We start from the raw sequence: 21,527 nt of genomic DNA, 5'->3' as shown, positions 1-21,527 counted from the left end.
AAATGTCTCCTGTGGAATTCCAACGGTTACTAAATTGAACCTCATAATGCATGTGAGAACCCCCTGAGAGAGTTCAAGGTAATACACTCTGGGATTTTCCATCACTGCTGTGTGGTGCACTCTAAGGTGCAAGTAACAGGGACAACCCAGACTCCAGCATATGGGATGTGAGAGTTAGGGTGGCACCCAGCAAGGAAGCCAGAAGACCTACTGGACCTTACAATGTTCAATGTGGGAGAGGATGTAGAGATGGGAGCATCAAGGTGAATGAGGAGTAGGTTCTAGATAGGCATAGTGAAGAGGGATCCATGGGGTCAGGAGTGGATCAGAACTGGGAGATGGAATGGTGGAGAAGAGGGAATTTGTCCAGACTTGGGCAGAGGCTCCAGTCCCATTTGAGTATGGACAAATGTTAGGATCAGCTATTATTTCGCCTCTATGATTTGCCCTTCCCATTAAGACTGCGGGGGTGGATTTGTTAACCCAGAAAGGGAGTATAAGTGACACTATGGAGTAATATAAAAGAAGGCTGCATCTATTTCAGTGAGTGTGTTACTACTCTGCAAGCCTGCCTGGTGAGAAGTGCTTTTCACTAAGTCTTGGCATTTAGGAGCCTACTGCTGACCAGTGAAGTCCTTACTCTGCTGTAAAACCAATATTAACCCAGGGGAGAGCTAGTGGTGACAGTCTCTTGCGCTGGTGTTCTAGCCAAGGGTTATGCTGCTTTGTGCCCACCACAGAGGGCAGGATGGGTGTTCTCGTGGTTAAGGCACGTGATTGGCAATTGGAAGACCTGGCTTGTATTCCCAGCTCTGCCCCTCCCATCTTGTGTCCTTAGACTAGTCCTTTCAGTCAAAATACTCAAACTTGGGGGCCTAAGGTTAGGCAACTAAGTCTATATTTAGATATTTAAATAAGTGCTCAGATTCTCAGCGGTTCTTAACAAATCCCTTGGAAATTTCTGGGACTCGTGAGAGCTCATCAGTTCTGTGAAAATCTGGACCCTTTGGTGTCTAACCTCAAGCAGCCAAGTTTGAAAATTGTGGCCTTACCCTTCCTTCAGTTTCTTCTTCTGGGAGATGGGTACAACACTTACCTGGCCTCCGGGGGTGGTCGTGAGGCTATATTCAGTAATATGTGGGAAGTGCTATATCTTCTAGCAAAGCAAAGCAATTTGATATAGTTATTTCCAGGAGTAGTCTCCGAAATGCTTATTTAAACTTAAAGCTTTATTTTGTAATATGTTCATAGATTTCAGTCTTGGTGAGAAGTACTTTGCATCATGTCAACTCTGGCATGCTAAGGAAAATGGCAACACATCACATTTCTTTTCAGAAATTTTCCATATATTCACTCTTCATTGTATTATTAATGCAACGTCAATCTTTGTTATGGACTTAATACTGTAAACTATGATTGTTCTGTTTTGAATTCTTAAAACACAATGATACCAACAGAAATGTAGCTTGTTGGTTCCAGGGGTGGTGGAACAATTTGTATAGTGGGGTGCTGAGAGCCATTGAACCAAACTGTAGACCTTGTATATAATGGAAACCACTTCAAGCCAGGTTGTGTGGCAGCCCCCCTCTCCCCCCTGGACCCCTAGTTCCAGCATCTATAATTGAGTCATTCATTTTCTAAATGTACTCTGTTGTTATCAGCAAAATTAGATGGGAAATTCTCTTTAGCAGTACAGAAAACGTTGGTGGAACTGAAGGATAGCAACGCTAGATCATTACTTGTATTGTTTATATATTCCTTTTGGAGCAACTTCAAAATACCACAGGACATGCAGCAGCAATTCTGGGGTAATTTCATTTTGTGACTTGCGGGATAGAGTTCAATAATGCTGCTGTGTTTTTTCATAGTGACACTGTAAGCAACTGGATTCATTGCTGTTAATTGAGGGAAATGATAAAACACGAGGCATTTTAGCAGCAGTGAAGGCCATCTGGCCTTAACATACCTGCCTTTTCTTTTGTTTCATTTTAATCCTATATTCCGTGTGCTTTTTCTTCATGCTCTTAATCCCCTATTTCTCCAGACACAAACCTGGGTGTCTCATTTATATTCTTTGCCTTAAATTCTTTCCCTGGTAGTTTATTCTGTATAATGATTAAAGTTTTTGTGAGTAACTGTAAATTCACATTGGCTACCAGACAGCTTCACTCTCCCAGTGCTGCAAATAGGGATATGAATGTCACTATTTCAGCAGTGAGTGAAGATGTGATCATCTTATTTAGAGAAACTATTGGTGACATATGCTTGGTCCTGTACTGAGAACATTATGAAATGCTGATTGATTACATTTCAAGCTGCATAGATTTGTCCCCTGACTCCTCCACTTTCCATATTAATGGGAAGTGTTCTTTATCTCTTTAGGGAAACTGAAAGGAAATAGATGTCTCTATACATATCGCTCACTAGATACCACATGTTTCTATCTGGTTGAATAATGATGCAGGCTCTAAAACTGGATGTCTTGCTTTTCCTATGGTGGAAGAGCACGATGGGTATTGAAGTCAGTGAGTCAGTTCATGTTTCATATTTTGGGTCTTTGAGTTAAATCTGTGGTGCTTGGACTCCCGGAATTGCATTGCGGACCACAAACGAGTACACATGAAGAACTTCCACTCTCAGCCTGTATTATCTGATGCATTGTGACACAGTATTCCACTTTCAATATCATTCGTAAACCACTGGTGAAGACTGCTGCCAGAAGGACATGCAGACATATGATATCATGTGATGTAGCACTGCCACATGTCCTAACAAAGACCATTCTTGATCTATCTTGTACCTCCTCTCCATGACTGTTTCCTTAAGCATATTCTGCTGTATCATGTGATCAGAGAGGTTTGTAGTGTGTATACTACTTACCCCTTGATGTCATCACCATGATGATAAAGCATTCATCCTACAAGGCATTTACTACCTCTAATATGCTATGGGCCATGTGATTTCTCACTATCCAGTGCTTACTTACAGACTTCCCCACACAAAATGCATCTCTTATTTCTCATTGGCAGACTTCAAGCAATACAGAATGTTGCTTGCTTAATCTATTTCAGCATTTCCCAGGTGGGTCTGTAATTTTGCACAGTGGTTTGCAGTAATCTAGGGATTGTTCAAGTGTTAAAATAAAGGAAAGCAAGCACGGACCAGCTGGCAATAGCAAGGAGCTCTTCCTCCTTGTTTCTTGGAAGGAAGACAAAGTGATGGGAAGGCACCTACAGTCACGGGCTTTTAGACTGGAAGCTGTGAACCTCCTAATGAGAACCAACTCGGAGGTTTCAGGGTCCCAGAAGAACAGTGGTAACCAGTTGCAGAAGTGTTGTTAGTAATTTTGTTCCTTGTCATTATACCAGAATGTGTTGTCCGCTTACCCTCCTGACCCTGAAGGAGTATGGAACATTTGTAACGTCTGCTATTTTGGTAAAATACCTGGCAATACACAGTGCTTTCTCTGCAAGCTATAATCATTTTCCCTTGCATATGCTCAGGTTTGGATGCCAGTCCCCCGGCCAGTACTCATGAACTCACCATTCCCAATGATGTGAGTATAGCACCTTTGAACTCTCTCTGTACCAGGATATATATGAAAGCTACAAATAAATCAGTTAAATAGCTTTATAGCAGCCAGTTCATTGAACCCAGCCATGTGGTTTGACAGTATTGTGTCAAAACATTTAGTATGATTACGAGACTTAATGCACAGAATAAAACAAAGAAAGTTAAGAATGGGTCAGTCTGGCTCTCCCCTTTTTTTGGTCTTTGCTAGTTTAAAATCTATGACTATGTCTTTTCTTTAAAGTGAATTTAATGCTCATGAAATATGCCTGGTTGACAGCTCTAGAGAATGAAGTCGTCTAATATTCCATGACCAGTACAGCAGGAGTAGACTCTTTTCATTGTCCCACCAATGCGCCTTAGCCATGTGGACCTCTGTGATGTAGCTGCCCACTCAATCCTTGTTCTCTCTGCTGAGTGCCAGTTTAATATGTTTAATTTATTGTAAGAAGATCTGGAAAGGGATTAACTATAATTTAATCTTGATTATACAGAGAAAGGGAAATCCCAATTTAGGAAAAAAATGGCAGGTGTGTGGAGGAAGAGTATGAGACGATCGAAGTCCCTCAGCAGCTGCAGGGAAATAGAATGTATATTTTTATAAATATTCATGCAGATTGTCTATGGGTGCACGTACCCAGGGTTGTTCTGACAGCATCTGAGCTGCCAAGTGTTACTGGTATGTTAGTATAAAGTAAATGTCAAACTCACATGCTCAAATATTGACAGAAATGAAGCATTTAAGGGCTAGACTCTGCCCCAGCTGAGGCACAAAGCTGTGCCAATGGAAAACCCAAGGATTCCAAGGGGAATTCTCAGGTGGAGCTCCATGGGCATAGCCAGCTCTATGCTACTGGCTCCTCCCACCCGAAAAGTTGAAGAGTGTTAGGGTACATCTACACGTGAATAGCGTAGCTGAATTCGACGTATTGCAGCCGACTTACCCCGTTGTGAGGACGGCGGCAAAATCGACTTCTGCCGCTTTTTGTCGGCGGCGCTTACTACCACCTCCGCTGGTGGAGTTAGAGCGCCGATTCGGGGATCGATTGTCGCGTCCCAACGGGGCGCGATAAATCGATCCCCGAGAGGTCGATTTCTACCCGCCGATTCAGGCGGGTAGTATAGACCAGACCCTAGGGACAGGGATGAAAGAGGCAGAGCACATGGCACTTAATGGATCTGGATTGTCACACTGGTTTCTGTAGGACTACTGCAGGCAGCATATTTTAAAGCAGCCCTGAGGCTGCTCTACATGCCGTCCAGGGCATTTTGGTCCCCAGGCAGCCCAGGGTCAGGGAAGCCAAAAATTCTCAAAGCTTTTTGCACCTTGGCAAGCTTCTGCTGTGAGTAGGATGGAGGGTAGCATAGATGACATAGCTAGTCACAGGACACTTATTCCTCTGGTTCACCTCTGGAAAAAGGGGCAAAGAATGATGTGGCAAATTTGCAGATGATACAAAATTATTCTAGATAGTGAAGTCCAAAGCAGACTATGAAGAGTTACAAAGGGATCTCACAAAACTGGCGACTGAGCGATAAAATGGCAGATGAAATTCAGTGTTGATAAGTGCATAGTAATGCACATTGGAAAACATAATCCCAACTATACATATAAAATGATGGGGTCTAAATTAGCTGTTACCACTCAAGAAAAAGATCTTGAAGTCACTGTTGATCATTCTCTGAAAACATCCACTCAGTGTGCAGTGGCAGTCAAAAAAAACTAACAGAACGTTAGGGTCCATTAGGAAAGGGATAGATAAGACAGATAATATCATAATGCCACTATATAAATCCATGGTGCACCCATACCTTGAATATTGCATGCAGTTCTGGTCACACCATCTCAAAAAGGATACATTAGAAATGGAAAAGGTACAGAGAAGAGCAACAAAATGATTTAGGGGTATGGAACAGCTTCCCTATAAGGGGAGATAAACCATCTGAGTCTTTTTAATCTTAGAAAAGAGACAACTAAGGAGGGATATGGTCAAAGTCTACAAAATCGTGAATGGTGGGGCGGAAGTGAACAGGGAAATGTTATTTACCTCTTCACATAACACACAAATTAAATTAATAGGCAGAGGGATTAACACTAACATAAGGCAGTACTTCACACAACGCACAGTCAACCTGCGGAGCTAGTTGTCAGGGGATGTTGTGAAGGCCAAATAACTGGGTTAAAAAAAGAACTGGATAAGTTCATGGAGGATGGGTCCATCGATGGCTATTAGCCAAGATGGTCAGGGACGCAACCCCATGCTCTGGATGTCCCTAAACCTCTAACGGCCAGAAGCTGGGACTGGATGACAGGGAATAGATCACCCAATAATTTCCTATTTTGTTCATTCCCTCTGAAGCACCTGGCATTGGCCACTGTCAGAAGACAGGATACTGAGCTAGATGGACCCAGTATGGCCGTTCTTATGTTCTTAGAAAAATCCTCTTGGGAAATGAGGTGCTTTCCTGTGCCTTGATTCCCAAAGGTTCAGATAGTTGGGTCGTCTCGGTATTGGAAACGTGAATGTAGAGATTGTTAAAGCATTTTTGTGAAGATCGGAGCAACTGTTTGCAGAAGGATTTAGTCTCTGATAAATTATTGCTCTCTGTGAAGGCGATGTACAAACTACTATATATTACTTCAATGACTTGGGACTTGCAATCGCTGGAAACTAAACTTGTTCTCACACAGCTTTTGTCAGACATTGACAGCCTGCTGAATAGCTACAGCTGCTTTCTCCTCCAGTATGCTAAAATATCTTTTTTTCTTTACCTCTTGGTGTCCAAAATAATTTTGACCAAGAAAATAGAGAAGTCTGTTTGGAAAGCTTTCAAATCCCTTAATTTATCTTCACCCGGAGAAAAAGGGCTCACATGCCCTTCCATATCGTAAGGCAAATAGCCTAACAACTCTTTTTAGCAGATGTTGAATAGCGTTCCTTGTATTACAGAAGAAATCAGTGCCAGAAGTCAAGGGATCCATGCCCTAGGGTTTGGAAATTCTGTTTGACTAATGATAATTCAATACACTCATGGGCGCTCCTTGTCAGTTGTGTTAGGCAGGGTGGGGAGAGTCAAGGAAGTGCAAGGGAGCGAAGTATTTTCTTTGATTCTAGAAGAAGGTTAATTTCAGAACTGCTCTGCTTATCAAAACATTATTTTAAAATCAAAACAAAATCCCCAAATCAGGAGGCTTCCATCTCAATTTGATTCTTTAAAGGTGAAAAACAGGAAATCTTGAGTTGTGGCAGAACAGAGAGTCCAGAAGCAGTCAACAAACATTCCCCATCACCTCCTGGGTTTTTGCAAAAGCGTTTAATATACCAGACCTGAATGAAAGAAACACCATTGTCCTTGGTGCTTTATGGCTAGCTGATAACTGTTCTAATATGAAAGCAAGCTACACTTTGCAGCCACATATGCAAAAGACCTCTTTCATGCACACTTCAACTTCACAAGCTTAAAATATCAGCCCTGAAACTTGGTCTCTAAATTAGGGTTCTTTGTTCCTGTAGCACATGTAGATGAGGCCAATCCTGCATTTCTTTTGGATATGTAGCATCCGTCTCCAGTCAGGAGGGAGACAGACCCTTCAAGGGTCTTGACAAATATCCTGGAGGAGCAGAACACCTTTAAGGTATTCCTGAGGGACACCAAAACCATCACTTGAGCCCCAGCAGATAAATCTCCATTTCCAGTTTGGGAAGTTTCATCACCAATAGTTCAGATATAGGGAAATTATCACAGGAATTGTAGACGTTCATATGGTGAACATCTGGTGAACAAAACCATGCCTATAAAACAGATAACACAATGGCAGTCTAAGCAAACCGGGCAGTGCAAGACACAAGACCTACCTCACAGGGATGATTCATAACTGTTGTTAATATTTGGATCATTCATAGATTCCAAGGTCAGAAGTGACTGTTATTATCATCTAGTCTGACCTCGTGTATAGCACAGGCCAGAGAACTTCCCCAATTCCTAGGACAGACCTTTGAGAAAAACAGTCAATCTTGATTTTAAAATGGCCTGTGACTGAGAATCCACCACGATCCTCGGTAAGATGTTCCAACGGTTAATTAGCCTCACAGTCAAAACTTTATGCTTTATTTGCAGTCTGAATTTGTCTGGCTTCAGCTTCCAGCCATTGGATCGTGTTAGACCTTTTCTCTGCTAGATTGAAGAGCCCATTATTAAATATTTTCCCCCATGTAGATACGTGTAGACCATGATCAAGTCACCCCTTAACCTTCTCTTTGTTAAGCTAAATAGATTGAGCTCCTGGAATTTGTCACTAAAAGGAATGTTTCTTCAATTTACATCATTCTTGTGGCGCTTCTCTGAATCCTCTCCAATTTATCATCATCCTTGTTGAATTGTGGACACCAGCACTGGACACAGTATGGCAGCGGTGGTCGCACCAGTGCCAATACAGAGGTAAAGTATCCTCTCTATATCTACTCGAGATTCCCTACAGAGGTAAAGTATCCTCTCTATATCTACTCGAGATTCCCTTGTTTATGCATCCAAGGATTGCATTAGTCCTTTTGGCCACAGCATCACATTGGAAGCTCATGTCCAGCTGATTATCTACCATGACCCCCATATCCTTTTCAGAGTCTCTGCTTCCCAGGATTGTCTCCCATCCTGTAACTGTGTCCTACATTCTTTGTTCCCAGATGTACACATTTACATTTAGCCATATTAAAACACATAGTGTTTGCTTGTGCCCAGTTTACCAAGCGATCCAGATCGCTCTGTGTCAGTGACCTGTCCTCTTCGTTATTTACCCCTCCCCCAATCTTTGTGTCATCTGCAGACTTTATCAGTGATGATTCTATGTTTTCTTCCAGTTGCTTGATAAAGAGGCTAAATAGCACAGGGCCAAGAACTGATCTCTGTGGTATCCCACCGGAAACAGACCCGCTTAATGACTATTTCTCATTTATAGTGACCAGCTTTTAAATCCATTTAATGCATACCATATTAGTTTTATACCAATCAAAATGTCATGTGATACCAAGCCAAATGCCTGACAGAAGCCAGAATATCTTACATTAACACTATTACCTTTATCAACCAAACTTGTAATCTCATAAGAAAAGATATGAGGTTAGTCTGACAGGATCTATTTTTCATAAATCCATGTTGATTTGCATTAATTACAGTCTCCTCCTTTAATTCTTTATTAACCAAGTCCCATATCAGCCACTCCATTATCTCTCACACAATTGATGTCAGGCTGACAGGCCTATAATTACCTGGATCACCCCATTCACCCTTTTTAAATATTGGCACGACATTAGCTTTCTTCCAGTCTTCTGGTGATCCAAGACTTATTGAAAATCAATATCAATGGTCCAGCAGCTCCTTGTCCAGCTCTGTTAAAACTCATGGATGCAAGTTATATGAACCTGCTGATTTAAAAATGTCTAACTTTAGTAGTTCTGTTTAACATCCTCCAGGGATACTAATGGAATGGAAAGAGTGTTATCATCACCATATGATCAGACTTTATAATCTGTTTTTTCTCCAAATAAGGAACAGAAATATTGATTGAACCTCTGCCTTATCTGCATTACTACTGACAATTCTACCATTTCGATCTGGTAAAGGACCAATACCATTGTTAGGATTCTTTTTGTTCCTATTTGAAAAACTCTTTCTTATTGGCCTGAACTATGCTGGCCATAGACTTTTCCTTGTGTTCCTTTGCTTCCCTTAGGAGTTGTAGAAAATTTATAACTGCTGATTTATATTCATTACTATCAAGTTCCCCTTTCTTCCATTTGTTATATATTATTTTTTTAATTTTTTATAGCTGCCTTCACTTCTCCTCTAAACTAGGTCATTGTTTTTTACCCAGCACAGTCTTCCTTCTCAGTTGTGGGATTGGGCCTTTTTGAGGTATGTAGTAAGATGTTCTCCAGTAATGCTTGGAGATTAGCAGATTCATAGATTTTTATTTTAAGGCCAGAGATGACTGTCAGGATCATCTAGTCTGAGCTCCTGTGTAGCACAGGCCAGAGAAAGTCACCCTGTGATTCCTGCATAAGACCTAGTAGTTTGTGGTTGAGCTAGAACAGATCCTTTAGAGAGACATCCAATCTCAATTTAAATACTTCAAAGGATGGACAATGCATCACATCCATTGGTACATTGTTCCAGTGGCAATTACCCTCACTGTTGAAAAGTATTCCCTTGTCCCTAGTCTGAATTGGTTTCCAGCCATTGTTATGCCTTCGTCTCTTAGTAGATTAAAGAGCCCTCTATGGTCAGATCCTTCTCCTCATGGATGTACTTATATTCTCTTGGATGAACGAAATAGATTGAGCTCCTTTAGTCACTCACGATAAGGCAGCTTTTCCAGACCTCACATCATTCTTGTATTCTTTCTGAACCATTTCTAATTGGTCAACATTCTTTCTGAAGTGTGGACACCAGAACTGGACACAATATCCAGTAATAGTCTCAACTGCATACTGCTGTTCGATGGTCTTCTGCTTATACATCTTAGAATCATGTTTGCCCTTTTTGCATCATCACACAGGTTTTCCACATCAGCAGGTTTTCCACCAGGACCCCATGTCCTTTTCAGAGTCTCTGCATTCCAGGATATGGTGCCCCATCCTGTTAGATGAATGATGTTGTATGAAGTGATGTTATAATTATCTCTATGGTAGGCTCCTAGTGTTCCGAGCTAAGAAGCATTTCGTTGGTGGAGGAGCCTCCTGTGAGATTTTAAAGAGGAATTCTAGTGGCCTAATGTTCTCTGTGCCACCTTCTCTCACCAGGATAACTCTGTTCACCTTCTTCACTTACCCCCACTTCATATTGCTCCATTGGTAATGCTAGTATTATGTACTATAGGGCCACAGAAGAGGAAGGAGACATAACATAGGTTACCAGTGAGGATTCCCTTTCCTAATCATCCCCCCTCAGCAGCCATTCTCCTCCACTTACTGAGAAGTCGGCAATAAGAGGAAATCTGCACTGTAATAGAAGCGGCATTCATATACTAAATCTAATTGCAAAGTGGAGCAAATCATTGTAAGATCTATTACCGTGTCTTCAATGTGATAAAAGAAGAATAAACATTCTTCTAAGAAGCTGTCACCAGTTATACAGATTGTGACAGAGGGAGCACAGCTGCCATTTGAATGAAATACAGAATTTCAAGGCAAATTTCTTGAAAGTGAACTTAAATTTGCATGCCCAAATAGAATGTGCACACACAAATGAGACTGACATACATCGAATCAAGGAGTTAGACAGCTAATTGATTGTACACACAAGTCCTGTTGGCTCTTGCAAATACTATAATTTGCACACACAAATGACAGGGAGTCAGGGAGAAAGTAACATAAAAGGCTTACTGGTACAGGGGCCTGGCCTCGGGTGGAAGGGGCGGGGCCTAGGTGGAAGGGGTGGGGCTTGGGGTCAACCTCCCCCAGCCAGCCCTTCTGCACTAGCCGGCCCACGCCGCCCAGGGCTCCGGTGGCGATTTTAAATCACAGCTGCCCCTTTTGCCCCCCTCCCCCGTTGGTGGCCCTGTGGGAGAGGGAGGGGCAAAAGGGACAACTGTTTCCCTATAACAACTTTGTTGTCTACTTTGACCCCAAGTCAGCAAAGGACAGAAGCTCAAGCTTAACTTAAGTCCTGTTGAAAGCAATGAAGCTAGGTCAGTTTACACCAGCTGAGGCTCTAGCCCCATATTTCTTGAGAATTGTAGTGGAGAGTCTATTGGGTTGCTCAGTGTCATAGGCTGTTTCTGATCCCCATACAGATAGAGAGAGAGAGGAAATTGGGGCAGGGGGGGTAGGAGTAATTATTGAGAACTACTGAAAATGTGTCACCACACCTCCTGATGGGACACTTGTCCTAAGGAGCCTCCTGAGGAGGGGAAAGGACTCCAGTGGTAAGTGACCTACCTGTTTTCTTCTAATTGTATGACTCCGCTGAGCAGTTTCAGCCTGGCTGGGTATGGAGGGACGCTGTGAGTGGATAAAATCCAGGAGCTCCGTTCAATTCTAACTTCAGGTCCTAACTGGAATGAGGTGGGAGAACTTTGTTCCACCATTAGTTGATCAAGACTCATTTTACCAAGCCAGTATACACACTATTGACATCTTCAGCACGATTATCAGTGTTGGTCCTGAAGAGGTTCAGGGGTTGAACGTGCTTTGAGCAAATACTCCTGGACTGAGAACTGATAACATTTAGAACAGCAGCATACCCACGCAGTAACAGGGGACTTCTCTTATCTCTGAACTTACTGGACTCCACACCTGAGGCAATTGACTCTGAATTTGACTACAAATTTCCAATAGGAAAAAATGTGGGTGGTGTTAGTGAGAAATGTATTAGTGCCATTCAGATGGAAATGAGCCAGACCGTGCACTCCCAGGTGACTATGAGGGGGATATTTGCATTTTTCTTCAAATACTGCAAATTCCAAGCTGCATCATAACACATCGAAGCTTTGTGTTCATAACTTTGTGGCTGACCTGGTAATTGCATCCAGTCCTGGATTCTTTATACAGGACTAGATCAAAATGCCAGAGTGGGGTTATATTGTAAGGAAAATCCTTGCATTCCGTGGAAAGCCATGCAATCTATACCTCAACTGCTGATCTCAGTGAACCACCTGCAGGCTAGAATTAACTTTGCTGTCAATGAATGATTCAGTGTTTGCATTCAGAGTTCGGGTGGAGCTGAGACAGTGAAATACTGTACCAGCACTTCAGCTTTAAAAAGTGTTCAGTCCTCATGGTTGTAAGGTTAACTTTCTAAATATGAATATTAGGGCCGTCTGTTATTCACAGTTAACTCACGTAATTAACTCAAAAAAATTAATCGCATCATTAAACAATAGAATACCAATTGAAATTTATTAAATCTTTTTAGATTTTTTCTACATTTTCAAATATATTGATTTCAATTACAGCACAGAATACAAAGTGTAAACAGTGCCCACTTTATATTATTATTTGCACTGTAAAAATGATAAACAAACGAAATAGTATTTTTCAATTCGCCTCATACAAGTACTGTAGTGCAATCACTTTATCATGAAAGTGCAACTTACAAATGTAGAATTGTTTTTGGTTATGTAACTGCACTCAAAAATGGAACAATGTAAAACTTTACAGCCTACAAGTCTACTCAGTCCTACTTCTTGTTCAGCCAATCACTCAGACAAACAAGTTTGTTCACGTTTACAGGAGATAATGCTGCCTGTTTCTTATTTACAATGTCACCTGAAAGTGAGAACAGGTATTGGCATGGCACTTTTGTAGCCGGCATTGCAAGGTATTTATGTGCCAGATATGTTAAACATTTGTATGCCCCTTCATGATCACCATTCCAGAGGACATGCTTCCATGCTGATAATGCTCAATTAAATTTGTGACTGAACTCCTTGGGGGAGAATTGTATGTCTTCTGCTCTGTTTTACCTGCATTCTGCCCTATATTTCATGTTATAGCAGTCTCAGATGGTGACCCAGTACATGTTCGTTTCAAGAACTTTTACTGCAGGTTTGACAAAAGGCAAAGAAGATACCAATGTGAGATTTCTAAAAATAGCTACAGCACTCACTCCAAGGTTTAAGAATCTGAAGTGCTGTCCAAAATCTGAGAGGAACGAGGTGTGGGAAGCATGCTTTCAGAAGTCTTAAAAGAGCAACACTCCGATGCAGAAACTACAGAAACTGAACCACCAAAAAAGAAAATCAGCCATCTGCTGGTGGCATCTGACTCAGATTATGAAAATGAACATGTGTCTATATGTACTGCTTTGGATCGTTATCAAGCAGAACCTATCATCAGCATGGACACATCTTCTGGAATGGTGGTTGATGCATGAAGAGATATATGAATCTTTAGCACATCTGGCACATAAATATCTTGCAACACCGGCTACAACAGTGCCATGGGAATGCCTGTTCTCACTTTCCGGGGACATTGTAAACAAGAAGCGGACAGCATTATCGCTTGCAAATTGTAATCAAACTTGTTTGTCTGAACAATTGGCTGAACGAGAAGTAGGACTGAGTGGACTTGTAGGCTCTAAAGTTTTACATTGTTTTATTTTTGAATGCAGTTTTTTTGTACATAATTCTACATTTCTAAGTTCAACTTTCATGATAAAGAGATTGCACTACAGTACTTGAATTAGGTGAATTGAAAAATACAATTTCTTTTCATTTTTTACAGTGCAAATATTTGCAATCAAAAATAAATATAAAGTGAGCACTGTACACTTTGTATTCTGTGTTGTAATTGAAATCAATATATTTGAAAATGTAGAAAACATCCAAAATGATTTACATAAATGGTATTCTATTATTGTTTAACAGTGTGATTAATGTTTTTAATCGCTTGAGAGCTCTAATGAATATACACAGTGTTGTCCTGTGAAATCTACAGGTAGGCTACAGCAGTCACTTTAGCAGGTGTGAACAATGCCTAGTTAGCTCAATGATGCATTAGCTCTGAAGCCCAATGAGGCCATTAACTGTTTCTGCTAAAATGTTCAGCACTGAAACAATGAAATTCAGGTACTGCAAGAATGTGAGCAGAGCTTCAGTAAAGTGTCACCATTCTGAGTTTCCTAATCTTGCCCTCTGTCTGTTTCTCATGTCATTCACCAAGTCTGAGGGAATGCCATTGATGAAAGGCAGAAAACCTGAATATTTAATGTGACCAGGTCACTGCAAATCTCCTTAGCATACCTCACCACCACGTCTCAGGCCCAAAGTTAGTTAGCTTTCTTTGACTGCTTCGAACACAGTGGTGCAGCTCTGGAGATAGACACGCTTTCCTTACTTCTGTACCTTAAAGTAGCCACTCTGGCAGTGTTTTGATTTTCTTGAAAAATAACCCAGCAACATTCAGAAATCCTCCTCTCACTTTCCTGGTTCTCAGTTTTCCCCCTCACTTTGTTTCTCTATTCTTTTCTCTTACTGTTGATAAATTTCTCCCTTGGGGGCCTATGCAAAGGAAGTTTGTGATCTCACTGCTGTCATAAGTAGACTGGTATTCCTTCTGTAAACACCTAACAGTTGAGGGCAGTCTGATGTGAGACATTATCAAGTGCATGGGAATGGAGACCTGACTGACCTTCTCATCCCTATAGCTGACCTTTCCAGAAAAGGGCTGAGGAACCGTGTGAAGCATATGTCTGTAATGTATCTTCTCTGGGAATAGAGAACGTCAGGCTCTAGTGCTGTCAACCTGCTATCTTTCACTAGCACAAAAATAAATACCGCCACCTTCTCTCTGACATTCACCTTTGTGAGCTCAGGCCACTTCAGACCTGTTTAGATCGAGACCTCTAGGATCTGCGTATCATGGGATTGACTCCATGTGGAGAGGCAGACTGACCCAGGAAGGTGTCAGGGACAGGAGAGACCCGTTCATGCTGATTCGAAGTGTGGCTACTCTCATTAAAAGAAAGTGAAGGAGAAGGCAGAAGCAGATGATGTCTTTGGTGATTTGGCAGAAGTTCAGTAACCCATCATTTTAAACGCCGTAACTCTCCCACACATTAAAATCACAATGCAGATAGATAGCCTTTCACCTCTGGTACGTTCCAACCAGCTGAGGACACAACTGAAAATGAGTTTGGTGACATAGTGCTATATGTCTGTATCTTAGCCCTCAGCACTAGTTGGCATAATCACAGTACAACTAGCAGTCTCTGCTCAAAAGAACCAAAGGACTGAAATAGCACCAGGCTATTGCAGGTCGGGATGAACTCACAATGGCAGAGCTTTGGGCAGGAAATTGCTCATATTACCTATGGCTTAAACCAGTGCTTTTAGTCTCTTGCCTTCATGAGCATTAAAGTCACTCACATCCTTTAGCAGACATGATGAGTTGTCTGACAACCCCTATGAACCTCGCCGTGTGATCATGCTTGCATCCTGCAAGTTCCTGCCTCAGGATCTGCTTTAAGAAATTCCCTCCATACTTTTTTCTAGCTAATAGGCTGCATAATCGGACGCCAAGGGACCAAAATCAATGAAATTCGACAGATGTCTGGAGCGCAGATCAAAATCGCCAATGCCACAGAAGGCTCATCGGAACGTCAAATTACCATCACAGGAACCCCAGCTAACATCAGCCTTGCCCAGTACCTCATCAACGCCAGGTGAGATGTGCGAATCAAGGCCACATTCATCCACCGCAGTCTCATGACCTCCCTGTAAAGAGAGAGGCCAATAGAATAAGTCATACAAAACTCAGACAGTAATGTATACTCCAAGCATTACTTTCATGGGAGTGATTTCATTAGGTTTAAGGGCACTGCATGAAGTGAACACACTGGTGATTTTATTGTTTGATGATATTCAAAGTGAGTGGGAATATTATATCATTGATTTGGGCCTTTCTCTCAGGAAAACCTTCCTAATGACAACTCAGCCATTTTCTCAGTGTTAGAACTCAGGGCCACAGCTTATGTGTTGCTCTAGTTATGGGGCTGTTAGCATCTCTAGAGTTGTACCCTCGTTGGCAGGAGTTTATAATTAGGGTGTAATATTATTTTCCCTCAAAAGCATGGCGAGTTCTCAGCCAGGGCGAGGGAAGTTATTTGTTTTGGGGGAGAGGGCATAATTTGAAAACAGTTCATTTAGCCCCTTTGTCCACGTGACAAAAATATAAAGAACAACAAATGCAAAATGTTAAGTCCCAGGTGCCTCTTTTATGTGTTTCCAAGACTCAGAAATGTCTTCCTCTTTCAAACAAATTAGACCAATAAATAAAAAAAATGAAACCACCTGTTTATTTTCTTGTAATAATAGCACACATGCGATACATTTGAGACCAAAGATTTCATGAAGATAATTAGTAGCTGAACTGATGGTGAATGTTCACTATTAACATTGACCCAAACTGGAGTCATAACAGTGTCTATGGTTCACTGGGGGGCAAGGATGCACTGAGCAAAGCCTAGTCGTGCAAACGTGAACGTGCAAGTATGGGCCATTGAGTAAAACATGTTTTTTAAGAGGGCTGTAATTGGGTGTGGTTGGTTGAGTTTATCCCAGAATGCAAGCTGTAACTGAGTCTCGAGGAGGAAAAGGGGAGGGGGCTGGATTTAGTCAGACTTTTTGTGTCTGCATACAAATGCACAGGTGATGAGAGTAGACCGGACCTCACAAAATGTGATAGTTTTCTATTTAGGAGCTCCTTGAACAATGCATCACATTAACATTAGAAAGGGACCAGTTGCAGAAGGGGTTCATACAGCTAGGTTGACTATCAAATCTTTCCACACAGGGCAGAGTCTGTATCATGCCAGCCAATCATGAGAGGTCACTGGGATTTTAGCATTTACCCGTCACATTTATTACCTTCTCCACCTGCCCCATCACCCTGTCAGGATGAACCTGCAGTAAGAATGCCCCCCGAGAAATGCTCTTCTCTTAGTAACTTCATGACTTTGGTGCTCATCCAGGCGAGGGACTGATCGCACTGGCTAGCTCAGGTATAGTGCAAGCAGGGTCTGTGGAGCATTCTTGCCATAATGGAGGCTGTGCCAACTAACCTCAGTTCTGACCTGTCCCAACCTCTGCCCTTCTATCCTAAACCCTCCTTCCCACTCTGCTGTGCTGCAGCACCTGCATTCTGACCTGTAGCACCTCTGCTGGTCAAGTCCTAGGTCTCCCTTGAGCAGAGACTAGCACACTGCCTAAAGCCTCCTATGAAATGTCTGTCCTTCCCTAGCTGCAAAGCCACATTTGAAAACCATGTCTGAGTTGCTGGCATAGAACTTCCTTTTAACTTTAAGTGCCTCTTTAAACAAACTCTCCTTTCTTTGCAGGTGGGGCTGTTATTAATAATAACTATTAGGCAATCTGAATTCCAGCTGCAAATAGCACAGAGAAAGAGATGGAGTTGGGATGTTTCAAAATTGTTGTTAAATCATTTTCTCCCAACTTTTTAAAATCTATGGCAATGTGAAAAGACCAAAAGGAAATGTAATATATAAACTCCTTTGTTATGATGCAGTTAGGGTTGCTACGAACACACTACACCTGGACACAAACTCACAAAAGCAAGGAAATGAAAAGTTAAGCCACTTAATGGATCTGTACATCACAGGACACATAGTGCAAACTTAATTCTGCCCCCTTCTTATGTCCTTCTACACACACTCTTTACCAGATTATTTCCCCCCCAACACTAGTAGTTGTGGGTGGAGGTTTTTGGGCATGGTAGTTGTTTGTGTTGTGAGAGGGTAGTTTTGCAAAGGGTCATATGCAAAAGGGGGTGCTGGAAGGCTAGCATCCAGGGGGCAGAGTTAAGGTTGTGGGGTCTGTGGTGTACAAGAGATATGATAGTGGCAAAGTACGCACCTCGGAGGAAGAGTAGAGGGTATGTACTGTTAGGTGGCTTAACTTTTCATCTCCATGTTGTTGTGGGCTTATGTCAAGTGTGCTGTGTGGGTAGCAACCCTTGCTGCTTCACAATGGAGTCGGTGTGTGTTCATTTCCAAGGTTTGTAATGCTTCATAGGTGTGGGGGATGCAGACCTTTGTGACAGTACAAGTGCAGCTGCTGAAGGAAAATATTTTATCTGTCAGCATCTGTGCATGAGTTCTCGTGCACTGTAGGATAATCACTGATAATTCCCGACAGGAAATGATTTTTGTGTGCCCAGCCAATCAGTCAGGCCTGGGTGATCTCAAGGTCCCTCCTCACCAACTAATCAGGCTTGCATGTGCCCAGGATCATATATATCAGGCTTGTATGCACAGTGCCATAAACTTCAATTCATTATGTGAATTATGTCGAAAAATCACCCTAGTCCAACTTCTCTCTCTTTTTTTTTGACCCCCCCCCCCACTGGACGAGATCTCAAGGGTCACCTTTCTACTGCACTTTGTGTAGATTGACCATCTTTTTTAAGAGATGTTGGTCAACAATGAAAGCAGGGGTGCCAAGGAAAGCAGCCATCTGGAGTCCCAGTTCAGAGACTTTCCACTAAAAGTTTATGGAAAGAAACCAAAGAGGCTACCTTGACATTTCAATGGGCATAAAACTAACCTTGTGGGAAATTTCACTGATTGGCCACCTGCTCTTGGAGACCAGCAGACATTATTGCTTCCAGTTTAGACCCATTTTAAAATGCAGTCTTGACTGAGGTGTCACTCCCAGGCTGGTGAATGAACACTTTAGCTGGCAGGTTGGACTGGCAGAAAGGGAAGAGTGAGTAGGAGACAGCGGAAAAGAGGACTTGTGAGTATGCCACAAAATCTTCATTTTCTTTTCTAATCCTGCTGTTTGTTTTTATCTCTCCCCTTTCCCCTTTGTCTATTCTAGGCTGACGTCTGAGGTCACTGGAATGGGCGCACTCTAATTTCTACCCATCATCCTTCATTCTGCATCACCTGACCCTCTCAAGCCAATGACACTTCACCCGGCTTGTACAATCTGTATTTTTACTGCCTTCCCATTTACCTCCATAGATACTTTTTCTTTACTCACACACACACACACACACACACACACACACACACACACACACACACACACACACACACACACACACTTTCTTTATATATTCCATACTGTGCTCCTAATCTCTTTATTTATGGTCCCAGGCCTGTCCATGTTTTCAAAGTCCAGTGTTAATTACTTTAACTACCTTTTGGGGGGTTTCCATTGGTGAGACTTCAGAAGAAGGCTTGGTCTCTGGTGTCAGTTTAGCTTAGTTATTTTAATGTTTTATTTTGACATTTTAACAGCATTTACTGTAGTGTATGATTTATGATGCCAGCTAGAGCTGTGCTTGCTTTGAAATACTCTGCTCACAATTATCCCATTGAAATGTCCATTTTTCATTTTGCTTGTCCCGGCTCACCTTTTAAACCTCGAATCCATGTCCAGAGAATGTGGCATGGTTTACCCCATGTAATTTTGGAAGCAGGATGTGCAGGAGCCAATGAATACACCCATGAGTCCCCATTGGTTCCCCCACACAATATATTCTTTCCAACATGGCAGGGTCCAAACAAGCCATTTTTATTACTAACGAAAGAAGAAAAAAAAATCCAGTCTTATTTTTTAACTCAGAAGTAATTGGGAGTGGGGTGGGTGGGGGATATATATCCAATTCAAAGCCACAGGGACCTCTACAAGTATTCTTAAGACAATAGCCCATAGTGAATTTTGGACTTAGCTCAGGAAGCTCAAATCTCTGTGAGCCTGCTGTGTTTGCCATTGTTTGTATTCAATAAATATCTGTGCAGCTCTGCTACCAACAAGCTCTGACTTCTGACTCTGTTTTTCTCCCCGGGTTCCCCGGATGAGCTTCTAGGCTAATCCTGGGCTTTTCATCCCCTTCCGCTCTTTCCATTTTGTCTGAAAAATCTGGGATCATCCACAAAACCTTCTGATCTGTTTTGTTTACAGATCCCCATTGATTGATGCATTGCTTGAGAGGTTTTGAATTCCCCAATGCTTTTTATAAACGGAAGGTATTCCTGTTGCAAAATGATTCCATATCTCCCTAAGATTAATTTACCTCTTGTAATATGAAAAAACCCATACATCTCCAACCCACTTTTCTGGACAAATCTGCCATAGGTGGGTCCTGGGTTCTTACCTATTGTTCTTCAGGTCCAGCCCTCAGGGCCACCCAGAGGATTCAGGGGGCCTGGGCCCCTGCTGCCGAATTGCCGCCGAAGACCCGGCACTTCGGCGGTGGGTTCCGGGGCGGAAGGACCCCCCCACCACGGGTCTTCGGGGCACTTCGGCTGTGGGTCCCGGAGCGGAAGGACCCCCCACCACCGAATTGCCGCCGAAGACCCGGAGCGGAAGAAGCTCCCGGGGCCCGGGCCCCACGAGAGTTTTCCGGGGTCCCCGGAGTGAGTGAAGGACTCCACTCCAGGGGCCTGAAAAACTCTCGTGGGGGCCCCTGTGGGGCCCAGGGCCTGGGGCAAATTGCCCCACTTGCCTTCCCCCCCCGGGCGGCCCTGCCAGCCCTGCTTTCTGCTTCCACAATTTTGTCTTTGTATCGCTATCCTATTTCCCATGTGGGGAAAATTATATATTTTCCATAAATAACAACTTTATACTTTACAAAATGGATAGCCCATATTTAATATATTACATGTGTATAAAATACCAGGATAAAAACCAGCTACAATAGCTGTGCAATACATGTTTGCATTGTAACACATGGGAAATATATTACTTTTCCATATGAGCTCCTGCTTTTCCCCACTCTCTCTCTGTCTCTCACAAACACACATCTATAAACACACACGTGCCAGGTTTCCTTTATTCTGCCTCAGGAACCGTGCTACTGGGCTAGCACCTACTGTTCAACCAGTCTGCTTGTAATGCTCCCGTCCGAGCTGAGCTTAGCGGGTGTGGTCAGCATTGCTCCTGATGCCACAAATGTGTTAGGCAGATGTGTCCATGTTTTCTCCTGTAGTGCTGCACACGGCACCCGCTACAATTTGATACGCTCAGTTGGGGAGGAATGCACCTGTAGGTATTTCTGATTCTACAGCAGCTATAATACCTCATGGTCTAGCTATTTAAGCCACCGCTGTAGTCAGGTGTGTGTGTGCATGTGCTCTGCAGAGAGTGGCAGTTGCTAGAGGTATTCCTCCGACACATAACAGACACAGGTGCGATGCCTGTGGGTTGGTGAGGAGGTTCATGCCGGAGCTACACTCATTAGTTGAAGGGATGCAGTAGGTGCTTCTTCCAGCACTGGCCTCAATCTATGAGCAGGAAGAGGGTGGGGCAGTGGCCCAGCCCCTCCCATCACATCTCCATTTGGTGCACAGCACTGCTAGTACAGTAACATTACCTCACACCTTGTGCTGTGGGCAGGCAAGCAGCAGGATTCTGGCTGCCTCCTGGAAAGGTGTGCAAAACAGGCAGGGGTCCCTGCGCCTTCCCCCTTCCCTTGCACTGGAATCTGTCCCAT

The 21,527-nt window shown here is 42.7% G+C and overlaps 1 protein-coding gene across 1 annotated transcript in view; it reads left to right on the top strand.

Annotated features, from left to right (window-relative positions):
- PCBP3 (poly(rC) binding protein 3) overlaps nucleotides 1–19,835 on the top strand; it is a 116,168-nt gene extending 96,333 nt beyond the window's left edge. The window contains exons 12-14 of the mRNA XM_034786453.1: nucleotides 3,504–3,556; nucleotides 15,560–15,729; nucleotides 18,905–19,835. Coding sequence (XP_034642344.1) covers nucleotides 3,504–3,556; nucleotides 15,560–15,729; nucleotides 18,905–18,941 — 260 coding nt within the window. The 3' untranslated portion in view covers nucleotides 18,942–19,835. The remainder of the gene's footprint in view (nucleotides 1–3,503; nucleotides 3,557–15,559; nucleotides 15,730–18,904) is intronic.
- The last annotated feature ends 1,692 nt before the right edge of the window (nucleotides 19,836–21,527 follow it).

Source organism: Trachemys scripta, chromosome 11, assembly GCF_013100865.1.
Source record: "Trachemys scripta elegans isolate TJP31775 chromosome 11, CAS_Tse_1.0, whole genome shotgun sequence".
In the NCBI taxonomy this organism is placed as follows: Eukaryota; Metazoa; Chordata; order Testudines; family Emydidae; genus Trachemys; species Trachemys scripta.
Note: the sequence above shows the minus strand (reverse complement) of the source record. Positions and strands in the feature narration are given on the sequence as shown.